Source organism: Rhinopithecus roxellana, chromosome 11, assembly GCF_007565055.1.
Source record: "Rhinopithecus roxellana isolate Shanxi Qingling chromosome 11, ASM756505v1, whole genome shotgun sequence".
Classification (NCBI taxonomy): domain Eukaryota; kingdom Metazoa; phylum Chordata; class Mammalia; order Primates; family Cercopithecidae; genus Rhinopithecus; species Rhinopithecus roxellana.
In genome coordinates, this window is record NC_044559.1 from 62395370 (window position 1) to 62409434 (window position 14065).

The following is a 14065-nucleotide window of genomic DNA, read 5'->3' on the forward strand; positions in this document are numbered from 1 at the left end:
TAAAATCATATATTAACATGAGTAAAGACTTTTCCAAGCAATAATGAAATAAACTGCTACGAAAATGGAAAAAGGAATTTAATAGTCAACTATCGACGATTAAAATCTGTAAGTCAGGTACTCAAAAATCTGCAAGGGTCTAATAAGCTAAATTCATTCCACTTATAAGGAGGAAATACTCTGCCACAAGAATATTGAGAACCAGCTGAGACATAATTTAGCACTGGCTAATGGGAAAGAGCTCATCAGGAATGTACCTATTTTATACAGGATGTTGTCAAGCACCACGGAAATTAATTTTAGAAATAAGGTCTTACAAAACATGACTTCTGAATTTTATCCATCAAAAGTAAACCTATGGGCCAGGCGTGGTCACTCACGCTTGTAATCCCAGCACCATGGGAGGCCAAGTGAGCGGATCACTCGAGCTCAGGAGTTCGGGACCAGCCTGGCCAACATGGTGAACCCCGTCTCTACTAAAAATACAAAAAAAAATAAATTAATTAACCGGGTGTGGTGGCGGGCGCCTGCAGTCCCAGCTACTTGGGAGGCTGAGGCAGGAGAATCGCCTGAAACCAGGAGGCGGAGGTTGCAGTGAGCCAAGATCACGCCACTGCACTCCAGCCTGGGTGACAGAGCGAGACTCCCTCTCGGAAAAAAAAAAAAAATTTAAATCTATGTTAAAACTTAAGGAAGTATCTCTATAAATAAAAACAGGGCATACATATTTTCAAAATAGACAAGAAAAACCTGATTCAACTTGTCCTGAAAGGAATGGCACAGTAAAGGAGCTGGAGTTGGGGCCAATCAGAAGCAATACTTTACAATAGATTCATTTCCTTCATAATGTAAAAAAAAAAAAAAAAAAATGATAAAAAGAAAAGGTGCAAACCAGCAGCCAGATCTGAAAAAAAAAAAAAAAACTTTCATTGTAACTGCAACAAAAAACTAAGTCTGCTAGTACAGATTTATTCAGAAATTAATATAGGTAGGGTTCCAAGAAGGTACCATTGTAAATCTATAAATCAAATTCAAATGCAGGCTTAATTCTAGGGTGTGTGTATGTCTCTGTATACACAGATATTAAGACACTGCAGACTTTTATTTTCTAGATTTGGAGATGGGGCTATTTCATTCTATTTATTTATAGCAATATATCATTAATGTATTAGGGAAATATATTCTATTTATAGAATTTATAAATGTATAACTATCATTACAAAATATTCATATAGGATCTTATACATTACATCAAGCTCATCCTCAAAATAATCCTTATGAAGTAGGTAAAGCAGGTTTATTATCTCTAGATTACACCAGGGAACTGAGACTCAAAGAGGAAATTATTTGCCAAGGCCATTAACGGAAAACCTGGGATTCAGTATCCTGTGTTATCATACCATATTATGAAAATCTAGGTTTAAACTCCATAAAACAAACATCCACATGACTTAAAGCAGTATGCTTTATATACCACAAAGGCAAATATATAAAAGTTTTACTAAACAAACATGTACAGAAAAAGAGTTAACAAAGTAGGCCTGAGACTGTTATCCTTTGGGAAGGCATACTTGCAAGACTGGTCCTTGGCTGGCATGTGGGAACTTAGATTTCAGGAGAGTCCCACCATTTCTTGACAAGAACAGCTCACTGTGCCTAAACTGTTTGTGCAAACAATATGGTTTATGGTGAAACCATTTTCCTTCTGGAAGTCTAGAATTTTGGTACATTTAAGGGAAGAGGGAATCTATATAACCAGCCCCCAATAAATATGTTGGAGACTGAGTCTCCAGCGAGCTTTCCTGGTGACAACATTGCACATGTGTTGTCACAACTGGATGCACTAATTAAGCACTGGGTGACTCCAGTTTGAATCTTGTGCCTGGCTTCCTTTAGACTTCATCCCATGCCACCTTCCCTTTGCTGATTTTGCCTTATATCTTTTCAGTGTAATAAATCATATACAGGAATACAACTATATGCCAAGTCTTATGATTCAGCCTAGAGAATCAATGAACCCGGCCATGATCTTTAGGACCCCGACACAAAATGCTAGAACCCACCCCCACCTCCACAAAAAATTCTTAAATAAGATTAAAGATACATACATGCATATTAAGAGGGTCTACTAAATGAGCAGCAATACTCATTTCATATTCTGAGAGCTTCACATTTTTCACACCAATTTGCTTCATTAGTTTTTCTGCCTAGAACGAAAAGAACAAACAACCTCCTTTGACTTGATATTTAGATACTGGCACTTCGAAATAGATATATGTGAAGTCTAAAGAGCAATGAACAGATACACAAGAAATTTCCAAGGATTCTAGGTCCCTTGATTTTAGCCTTCTCCATTGTGAGCCCTCAGGTAAAGATTCAAATCTGAAATCAGGGAAATTTAACTACCTTTCAGGAAATGAGAAAACAGGGTATGTGACTGAAGAGATCTTGCACTTCCAAGAGAGGCTCCCATTGTTTCAATCAGACTCTTGGATACAGCTTAGTTTCTCATTCCTAATAGGACTATCACGACAGGTAAGGGTAAAATCTCAAGATGAAAGACACAGGAGTTAAGGAGGGCAAGAAATGTATAACTGAAGTTTCTTTAAACTGAGTATCTGAAACGGATGTCCAACTTCCTTCAAATTAATCCAGGTATCTACAATAGCTGGCCATACATATCCCATTTGAAATTGCTCTGATATGCTGTCCCTTTTAGGTAGAAGTCAATTCCTGGGACTAGGCAACCAGAGTTATAATAAAAATAACTCTACATTAGAAGTATATTTGCATATATTCTCAAAGCAGGCCACAACCAGCATTAAACCTATGAGTTCTAGCAACACAACAAAGCTTTCAATTAAAATAAAGATAATGAAAAATATTTACTGAGTGTGCCAAATATTATGCCAAAATACAGTAAAAGGATTAACTTACTGAATCCTCAGAGCGAATACTATAAGACAGGCATAATATTTTCCCAATCACAGAAAAAGAAACTGAAGTTTAGCGTGATTAAGTAATTTGCCTTTGGTTAAAAGTTAGCAAACAGAAGAAACAAAATATGAATTCAAGGAGTCCAACACTAGAGTCCATACTTAACTACCACACATATTTGCCCTGATTTCTTCCATTTTAAGATTGGAGTTTATAACCACGAAAGAGTTTTTAAAAATCTATACATAACAAATTCAAATTTCAATTAAGTGAACATTTTAGAAATGAAGGGACTCTGGTAAATCAGGTTTACTTAAGTTTTGGTTATTACATTTTCCTAAAATGCTTTTGATTATATAGAATCTTGCTGTCTGTCCAGGGTTATGACTGCTCTAAAAGGAAATTCACATCACACAGTATTTTAGTTATAGAATGGCTAGGAGGTTAGGATAAATGTATTTAATAGCTTTAAAAAAAAGTACTATGGGGGCCAGGAATGGGGGCTCACACTTGTAATCCCAGCACTTTGGGAGGTTGCGTTGGGAGGACTGCTTGAGCCCAGGAGTTCGAGACCAGCGTGGGCAACATAAACGCCATATCTACAAAAAATCAAAACTTAGCTGGATGTGGTAGCACACGCCCATAGTCCTAGCTACTCTGGAGGCTGAGGGAGGAGGATTACTTGAGTCTTGGAGATCAAGGCTGCAGTGAGCCATAATCATGCCACTGCATTCCAGCCTAGACAAGAGAGAAATCCTGTCTCATAAGAATTTTTAAAAAGTGCTATGAACCACATCACACAACCAAATAGGATATATCTCCTATTTATCTTGCCCCTGCAAAATCACTGAATCAATAGATAATCTTTTGTAGATTCCTTTATCTCTTGTAAATACCTTCTCTTTTACTGCCATAAGTCATTTACATGTCAGTTATAAAAGGTATCCTATTTTAGCATCTGAATAACATTTACTCTTCATTTTCATTATGCTACAGTAAATGTGAAACCCTCCCACATGTGTTCTTTTTAAGCAATGCTCGAAGACAGTGGTTTTCCCAGGGGACATTTAGCAAAGTCTGGAAATACTTTTGGTTGTCACACTTGGGGGTAGGGTGATACCAGCATCTAGTCAGTAGAGGTAGAGATGCCACTGAACATTCCACAAGGCACAGGACAGCCTCCCTTTCCCCATCCCAAAGAATTGCCCAAAATGTCAACAATGCCTGCTCTGGGAAACTCTGTTTTTTTCCCTATTAGCTAGTTGCCCTGAAAATTTTACTCTATGCCACAACTGCCTCTTATTTTAAAGAATAGCCTTTATTTCTATCTGGAACTTCCTAAATAAAAATGACAAACGAATAATGTTTAGTTTATATAGAGATAGAAAATGTTATCTTGTCAAGTTTACCTAACATCTCTTTCCTGCAACAGCAGTCCCACTTTAACAATCTCTTCAGGTTGTATTCACAATATATCATTGAAAAAAAGGGGAAAAGGAATTAATGGTTTTATTGAGCACCTACCACATCTAGCACTGTGCTAGGTAACTTACAATCAACCCTTAAAATTAACCTGAGAAGTAACTATTATTATCCTTATTATTTAGACGAGGAATTTACAGGTCAGAGAAATTAAAAGAAATGTCAGGATTATACAGCTAGGAAGTGTCATTAACAGAGTTCGAATACTGATTTGTCTAATTTCGAATCCCATATTCTGCTGAAACACTAATAATCCTCATTTGGGAGAGCAGAACATGGCTAGTGAATAAATGAAAAGCACCAAAAAACACACCAAAACTGCCACAGAACAGTGTCCCAGGAAGAAGTTATACAATTGCCTAGTTTTAACACTTTTAAGTGAGCCACTAGATAAGCAGAAAAACAAAATTATGATTGGACTACTGTAAAAATGGCTTATGTTTATGCATGCTTTCTTGTTTATAGCTTAATGAAAGTTATCTTTTCTGGTCACCATGGTTTGCTTGTTTTTTTTTTTAAAGTAGGTATCTCCAAGTGGTTGTTGTTTCTGTGGAGGGAAAATGAGTTAGATGGGGAGTGTGTGGGGGCCAAAAGAAGGAGGAAAACTTACCTTTTACTGTATACCCATTTTTTTTTGAATGTTCCATAAGATTTTCCACCCTTTCACACTATTTTTTACCTTTTCATGCTATTTCATTTTTTCTCCATGTAAAGTATTATTTTTTCAAAAAGATTAAGAAGTGGAATAGGAAATATTAAACTAATATTTTTGCCTGGAGTGGGGAAGGCAGAAAAGGGGAAAAACAGCAGCAAAGAAAATACTTAGGAGCTAACACTCACTCCATTAAGGTTCTAAAAGATTCATAAAATTGTCCTTTTGGAAGAATCAGTTTAGAAAGTTGGACATGTCATTAAAAAGAGTGAAAAATCAGAGATGAATGAATTAAACCTACGTTAGAAACAAGGACAACCTCTGATCTTTTTACCGAGGTCACAGCTGAGTTGTTCCAATTTAAGTGTGTGCAGACAAATCACTGATATAAGGCTTTTTAAAAATGCATTTAAATGGGAACTAGTGGCCGGGCGCGGTGGCTCAAGCCTGTAATCCCAGCACTTTGGGAGGCCGAGGCGGGCGGATCACGAGGTCAGGAGATCCAGACCATCCTGGCTAACATGGTGAAACCCCGTCTCTACTAAAAAAATACAAAAAACTAGCCGGGTGAGGTGGCGGGCGCCTGTAGTCGCAGCTACTCGGGAGGCTGAGGTAGGAGAACGGCGTAAACCCAGGAGGCGGAGCTTGCAGTGAGCTGAGATCCGGCCACTGCACTCCAGCCTGGGCGACAGAGCAAGACTCCATCTCAAAAGAAAAAAACAAATAAATGGGAACTAGCAAGGATTCTGAGTACATAATTATCTTTATATAATAGGTATAATCACATCACAAACTTACATTAAAACTGGAAAACATCTTCTTCTACACAAGCGGAAACAGTGATCCTCTTTTAGGGTTAGTGTACTTATATCTCTTTCCTCTCATTTTACTGTTATATATTCTGAAAGTTCTCAGGTAAGACGGCTTTGCACTGTAAAAGGAAAATAAATCTTGGGGACCCCAAATCGCTAAGCTAAAGGGAAAAGTGAAGCTGGGAACTGCTTAGGGCAAACCTGCCTCCCATTCTATTCAAAGTCACCCCTCTGGCTCACTGGGATAAATGCTATCTTACTGCCTCCTTTGGAGCAGCTAATAAGAAATTCAAAAGAATGCAACCATTTGTCTTTTATCTACCTATGAACCGGAAGCCCCCTCCTTGCTTCAAGTTGTCCTGCCTTTGTTTCGAATTCCAGACAGAATCCAATGTTCACCTTACACATGTTGACTGATGTTTCATGTCTCCCTAAAATGTATAAAACCAAACTGTGCTCTGACCACTTTGGGCACATGTCATCAGAACCTCCTGAGGCTGTGTCATTGGCCTGTGTACTCAACCTTGGCAAAATAAACTTTCTAAATTAACTGAGACCTGTCTCAGATATGTGGGGTTCACATTTTGGTGACCGTGAAGGGATTCTGAGTGGAGGTGCCCCTGACTTTTGACAAATCTATCGGTGCTTGACACCAGCAAGAGCTAACTTTATGGCTCAAACCAATAGTACTATTTGCTGATGTCTATGAGTGCCCCCTCCAGATAACACCTGATCTCTCCAAATTTGGTGGAGACCCAAAGTTTATTTTGCTATACAACTCCCTTTTTTTGGAGTTTCACTTGCTTCCAACAAGGAAAGATTTCCTGCTTCCATGACAATGGAGGGCAGGTAACTCCTTTACGGAGTTTGAGCTCACTCCTAGCAGGGAAGATGAGTTTGACTTTTTTCCTGCTTCTAGGATGTAGAGAGCAGTCTTCAGCCTGAGATCTATCCATAGGTAAGTAGCTGAATTGGGGTTTTGTCTTGGCTAAAGTTTAACAACTAGCTGATCTTAATTTCTCCTTACCATTAGAGCACTCAGTGATCATACTGTTGGGTCTTTTGTTGTTTGTTTGTTCTGGTCTTTCTCCCATCAGATTTGACAAACTCTACTTGACTTGGTCAAATCCGAGTGAGAATTCCAAATTATGGGTAACAAAGCCTCCTTAAATTGACTAAAATTCCTCACAGCTGCAAAAGAGGAAAGAAAAAAAACAAAAACAAAAATCCATGCATTTGGTTTCTGTGTTTGTTTACTGTCTCAAAAAAACAAATGTCCTTTCATTTACTTTTCTTCCACCCTATACCTCTTTCCCCCTTTGCTATCTGCAGTACCAAAAAATCTAGAGAAGGTTTCTAATGACTTGAACCCATTTAAAGAATTCAGAACAAAGGCGCCACTCACCCCTTTTAGAGTGTTCTGTTTTCCTTGTGGAGTTTCAAGAGTCATGGGCAGATTCTTCTTAAGTCTAAACCTCTGTCTTCCAGTATTCCATGACCTGACTTCTTTGGTTTGGGGGTTCCAGAGATTATCTTGTACTGTGACAGGATCTGACCTTGGTGTGTGTAATGGTGAATGAGAGCTACAAAGTTAGGGGTGGCTGAGCACAGTTTACAGGAAGTGGTCTTGGCTGTTTTTTCTCCTAGGAAGTTGTTGTTTAAGGATCCTGATTCTACCTCAGAGACGCATTCTAAAGGGTCTTCTCTATTGCCTTTTCTCCCAAAATTAATCTCGATTTGGTTTTTCTGTGTACATTTGCGTGAGGAACTGAACTGCTGTTTTCGCAGGTAAATGAGAGATTGAGTTTTCTCAGCTCCGAAAAGAAAGAGCGTTTTGCTCCCCCCAGCCAAAAGGTGCCCCTGGGTGACTGGGGGCCTAATGGGAGTGTTATAGGGGGTTAACCTCCCTCGACATACAATGGCCTTACAAGAAAATCCCCAACAAAAATTAATTTTTAAAATGGCTCGTCCAGGAAACGCATATAAGGCCGATCATCCCACGTTTTGAGCCCTCCCAGAGGTCATGGACCTCTGGAGAGAGAAACCGAGACACATAAAATGGCGGAAATAACTCAGTGGTGACACAATGTGGAGTCCTGCCCACAAGCAGCGCACACTGATCCACACATAAAAACCCTAGGCCACAGCTCGGTTCCTCCTTTTAAGAAAAAGTGGGAAATGATCTAAGAATGAGGAGAATGATCCCCTTTCAAACACTCCATAGGTTTTATGGCACCACTACTTGTCAGAGTTTATGTAAAATGGAAGTAACATGGTCTTTGTGCACATTTACATTAAGGAAAAAGAACCGCAAGGTCAACCGACAAACTACAAAGTTCCTACGTTCTCCTTTTCTGTCTTTCTTTTCTGGCTGCTTTAAATCTGCTGTTATTTTTCTACTAAGATAAAAAGCACTTCTTGGATCTAACAGGTTTTTTTTGTTGTTGTTGTTGCTGTTTTTGTAAGCCAGTGAATTTGTATTTATCTCATGGCTAAAGTTCCGAAGTAAAAGCTATAGGATCTGTGTGTGTCTGTGTGTGTGTGTGAGAGTGTGTATTTAAAAGGCCTTTATAATTTCCATAGCCCTATGTTTAACTGGCAATTAAATCCATTTTAATTTCCCTCTAGCACACTAGACTTTTCCTTTCCATACTTTATGGTGTAAACTTTGCTATTTGATTTTCACCTGAGTTGTTTCCTTTAATATGCAAATTAAAGGCTATTTAGCTGACAACTGCCTAGGATAGTGAAAAAGGTTATTAAGAATTTGAAAGTCTAAGGTAGGAAAATAAAAGGTTTTATGAATCTATAATATGTATTTCTATCGGCATGCCTAATATGTCTATGTATTTATGTGTTGTATACACAATGTTTCACTACTGAAAATATATAAAAGAGCTCTAACTAATTGGCTTAAGAAAATAAAAGTACTTGAATCAAATACTTTATCAGGAAAAAAGAGAAGACTAGTCAAATGCTTTTTCAAGTTTACGTAATTTAATAAAATCTTTAATAAATAAGCTAGCTTTAAAATTACTGGTAAAGTAATATTAGAAATGTCTTAAGAATTGCCAACATATATTTTTATTCGCATTTATTAATCAAGCAATTTCATACTTATCCCTGCAAAATACTATCAAAGTGTCAAAATTTGGCATAGGGATTAAAAACCATAAACCCAGTCCCAAACAGAATGATCTCCTCTTGCGTAATTGTTAATAAATAAGACATTGATATTAGTTTAATGAAAATAGCTACATCTTGAAGTTAGTCAGATTATCATAACTTCTAATCTTGTGGCTTTAGGTGATCTAGTCCATAGGCAGTAAGGTTTGTTCTGGGAAAAGGTTGTTAGTGCCTTTGTTTCAAAGCTCAACTATAAATGAAGTTCCTCCCAAAGTTAGTTCGGCCTATGCCCAGGAATGAACGAGGACAGCTTGGAGGTTAGATGCAAGATGGAGTGAGTTAAGTCAGATCTTTTTCACTGTCTCAGTTATAATTTTGCAATGGCAGTTCTGTAACTTTAAATGATGACTATTGCAGTTTTCATAAATAATGTAGGTAAACAATTAAAATAATTAGGTAAATGCAATGGGATAATTGTAGACAAACTCATCATAATTTAGAATCTAAAGTTATACTAAATAATAGATATTTCAATAAAATATATTGTAGAAAAACATTCTTTCTAAAAAAAAGTGTGCCCTTTTTAAAAAGGTGAACAATTTTTGTCTAATTCAAAGCTTATTTAGGTCATGTATAAAATAAGGTAAAAGGAACCAGGAAGTAAGAGGCATGCAAAGAAAGGTGTAAAAATAAAGAGGGTTGTTTTGGTAAGAAAGCTTAAAAAGAAGTATCTTATATGGTAAATTTAGTCCTACAATAAAACGACTGGTTAAGAAAGAGGATGGTCAGGACAAACCACAGAGTCCAAGCATATCATGAATGGTCTAAGTCATAATAAAAGGATTTATTTTAAAAACAAACAAAAAAACTTTTATATAATTAAAGGGAAATTAAAATGGTCTTTCTAGAGATGATTGGACTTGATGTAAAAATATATACATATAGATAGAAACATTAAATCACTGGTTAAAACAATGAAATTTTCTTAAGGGACTGATTTACTCTTAATAAATTACAAGAGATTTTAATTTTTTTCTAACCCAAACTTCAACTTTTATTGCATCTCGCCATTTTCAGTTTTCTCTCCCCTTTTAAAGGGTGTGAAATTGTAACACTCTCTTTCAACTTATTTTCAGCTCATACAAGTTTTTTTCCTTGAGTTCTGTTTGTTATGACCTGATGCTAACAATGTTTTCATGAATGTCCAAAGGAAATGTTTTCTTCCAACATAATATTGTGGCAGTGCAGGACTTTTCTGTTGCCTTTTAGTAACTGGTCTAACAGATTTTACAGTTTATCTAAACAATTCTATGCCACTATGATTAAGCTTGGTTTGCTAGGGGAAAAAACTGAAATTAAAAAAATTTTTTAAATTAAGGTTATTAACATTCATGTATCTTTCTATATGTTCAAAGTACCTGTGCCATTGAGTTACATGGCTTTGACTTCTGGGTCTAAAAAGGACACCCAAGTCCTGCTAAATCGTAAACACTGACAGCAATTAAAGCCTCATCTTCAGGCTCTGTAGAAAATGCCAATCAAAATAAGCTGCATTTCTGAAACACAAGTCCAGAAATTAAAGCTATTCAACTCCTTAAGGCCCAGGGACTATCACAGAAGAGGCGGGCATGTGAAATTGGAAGGGCCAATTTTGAGAGAGAAAATAAGTTCAATTTCTCTATAATCATTCATATCAAAGGCACACTAATGCAAAACATATGGGTCCCTGTGTCAGATTAAGAAGGTTTTTGTTGAAGCATTAACTGACTCCTTAATAAAGGTTATAAAAGCTGTGAAAGGCTTATGGAAGTTATATCTTATGGTCAAGATTAAAATTTTGGAGACTGTTTATAAACATTTAAAAACAAATTGAATTGGCTTCATGCTGTTTATATTAGGGCTTATTGTTTGGAGAAGTCAGTCTCCTCTCTCAAAGAAAGAAGTTTTTCACCTTTTTTTGAGTTATCATTTTGAAATGAATGACTTATTTTACAACGACCTGTACGTAATATCAAGTTTTTTAAACCTTTGACATTTGACAAACTTTCCAAAATCAAATGATAAATTATGTCTTTTTTTGACCTAATTAATCCCTTAAGACATTAGGTTCCATGAAGTCCCAAAAATGACATAATCTGGCTTATTTAGTAAAAAAAAAATCATACAGGAAACATTGTCAAATAAGAAACGGTATTTGGTTTTCCTGGTCTGTATTTGTAGAGGTGTTATTAGTATGTGTTCCAAAATTATGAGAAACTCCTATAATTCTGCTATGACTTAATGTACATCATCAATAATAATTTTAATTATTGTGTGCCACAGAGGTAACAAATTTCCTTGTCAACTGTGTCTTTGACTATGGCTACCCTAAAACTTTTGTCATCCATGGACAACTGTTACTTTCTTTTGGTCCTCTTTAGAATGTGGTTTTATAATCACCTATAAAACTCTAATGGGTGCTTTTGAATGCATGTTTCTGATTGAAGACTGTGACATCAGAATAGAAGAAAAACTTTCAGGACTCACAGAGAGCTGAAAGGTCCATGAATATCAAGCAGAACAGGAATTAACTGCATGGACTGAACTAACAGAAGACTGAAGTTATCTTTTTGACTTTTTGCTTAAAATGTTGCTGATCCTTTTGTTTTTTTCAAAGAAACTTTTCTTTTGCACTATTGACAGCTTCTAACAATTTAGTAGACTCCTATGAACAAAATTTGGAGCATATTTGTTTCTCTCTACCTGATTTCTCCAGATTAGAAACTATTTGTGAGTATTCTTAACTTACAGCAATACAGTTATTTGCGTAAGTGCAGTAAGAATCTGTTTTCATTTGTAAAAGGACACAATTGGAGAAACTAGTTATTTTACCAAGGCTTTGATTGGAATGGTGTGCTTTCCTTTAAGTAATCAAACTTGACTTACATAGCCAATAAAAGCCCCTTGGGAAAACTGGCCTCATACCTTGTCTACACAGTCCCTGTACAGGGTTTCTGACCTGTGGTAAGTAAAGAATGTCACTTTCTGACAGGCCCAGGAGCCCCAAGTTTATCTTGGAATCAAAAGGAGAGGAATTCACCCAATTCACAGGTACCTGATGGTACAAATCCATGGCTGGGCTTGGCTTTAAAAAAGTCTTACCTGAGATTATTTCTATGGAACAAAGTTCCATCAAAGCCAAATTTAAAAGCCTATGTAGGCAGGGCAAGGTGGCTCATGCCTGTAATCCCAGCACTTTGGGAGGCCAGGGCAGGCAGATCACCCCCGAGATCCCGCCACCACACTCCAGCCTGGGTAATAGAGCAAGACTGTGTCTCGAAAGAAAAAAAAAAGGCCTATGTAACAAAATAATTATTCTTGCTGCACTATATACAAATAATCAGGCCAAGCATAAAAAAGCAAATCAGTCCTACCATAATTTGTCTTTCGTGAAAATGAGACACTGGAGACAGAAAAATTATATTTCAAAAACTATAGTATACTTGTTGTTAGATTCTAGTCCTGCCTAATGTTTTTCAATTTTTATTATTTTCTATAGTTTAGACCGAATTCAAACTTTTCTTGGCTACAAGTCTTCAAAATAATGTTTTCAGTTTCTTTCCCTTCTTTTTTCCACCGTTTTTCCTAATTTGGAGTCACTGAAAACTAAGCTGTGCTTTCTTAATGCCCTAAGAACTGAAGCTAGACTGTTAAACTTCAGAAGAACAGAACAGCAACTCAACACACATAAGCCACTTTCATACCTGTCTACGGACGCATGGACTTCAGGTAATGTGGCCTATATACATTTTCCAGGATTTGTTTTTCATTTGTTGTTGGTTTTCTCCCTTCTTCCCCCTATTTTCTCTTCAAATGACATGAGACTTCACAACCTGCTAAAAATGAGCTTTCCTAGTAACTCAGACCTACCGGTCAAGGAATAAACCATCCTAGCCATGAGAGATCAGATGAAACTTGAGACTAGAGATTCATTTTCTTCTAAATATGCTTTCTTCAAAAGATTTTTAAAAAGAAAAGGGAGGAAATGTGAAAGGAAAATAAATCTTGCAGACCCCAAATCACTAAGCCAAAGGGAAACGTCAAGCTGGGAATTGCTTAGGGCAAACCTGCCTTCCATTCTATTCAAAGTTACCCCTCTGCTGAGATAAATGCATATCTGATTGCCTCTTTTGGAGAGGCTAATCAGAAACTCAAAAGAATGTAACCACTGGTCTCTTATCTACCTATGATCTGGAAATCTCCTCCTAGCTTCAGGTTGCCTCACCTTTGCTTCGAGCTGGACCGAACCAATATTCATTTTACATATGCTAACTGACATCTCATGTCTCCCTAAAATGTATAAAACCAAACTGCACTCTGAACACCTTGGGCAGATGTCATCAGGACCTCCTGAGGCTGTGTCATGGGTGCATGTCCTCCACCTTGGCAAATAAACTTCTTAAATTAACTGAGACCTGTCTCAGATATTTGGGGTTCCCAGTACTATGGTGCTCTTCTACTATGCTTGTGTTGAAAACAACACTGCAGAGATTTTTCTCCTCTGATTTCCAGCTTCTATTGCTCTTCTTTCCTCATCACTTCTATCTACTCCCTTACTACCTAGGCAACACTAACTGCACTAACTGCTTGTTCCTTACTGACTCCTATCTCAATTTTATTTACTTCAGCTTCTCAGTTTTATATGACTCAGCTCCAGTATATCTTGGGTTTAAAAGCCACTTGACTGGCAATGGAGTTCACAACAGCTTTCTGGGGTTAACTAATGTTAGCGCTTTCAAGTTGGCATTCTGTGATAGACGCTCTTAAAATTCCTGGCCGATGAGAGTTCCAGGTTTTTAAAGTTTTTTCAGTATACTACTCCTTCACAGAATACTTCAGCTCTTACTTCTCTCAAAATAACAGAAATAGTTTTCAAGACTACAGTGTAGTGATAGGACTAAAAATAGAAAGACATTAAGTTAAATAATTAAGGTCATAGTATGTCACTTTCTGTGTTTAACTCTGTGTATGACATCTTTCCTGGCCCTTGACTACTAAACCACAATTTCAAGAAAAG

The 14065-nt window shown here is 37.0% G+C and overlaps 1 protein-coding gene across 3 annotated transcripts in view; it reads right to left on the bottom strand.

Moving 5' to 3' along the window:
• The window catches only part of ATAD1 (ATPase family AAA domain containing 1), a 65293-nt gene that overhangs the window by 37647 nt on the left and 13581 nt on the right, over window positions 1-14065 (bottom strand). For 2 of the 3 annotated variants that reach the window (XM_010379627.2, XM_030940835.1), the window contains exon 3: window positions 2109-2207. The exons of the other annotated variant lie outside the window; for it this stretch is intronic. In XM_010379627.2, the coding sequence (XP_010377929.2) occupies window positions 2109-2207 (99 nt within the window). The remainder of the gene's footprint in view (window positions 1-2108; window positions 2208-14065) is intronic. 3 annotated transcript variants of the gene reach the window in all.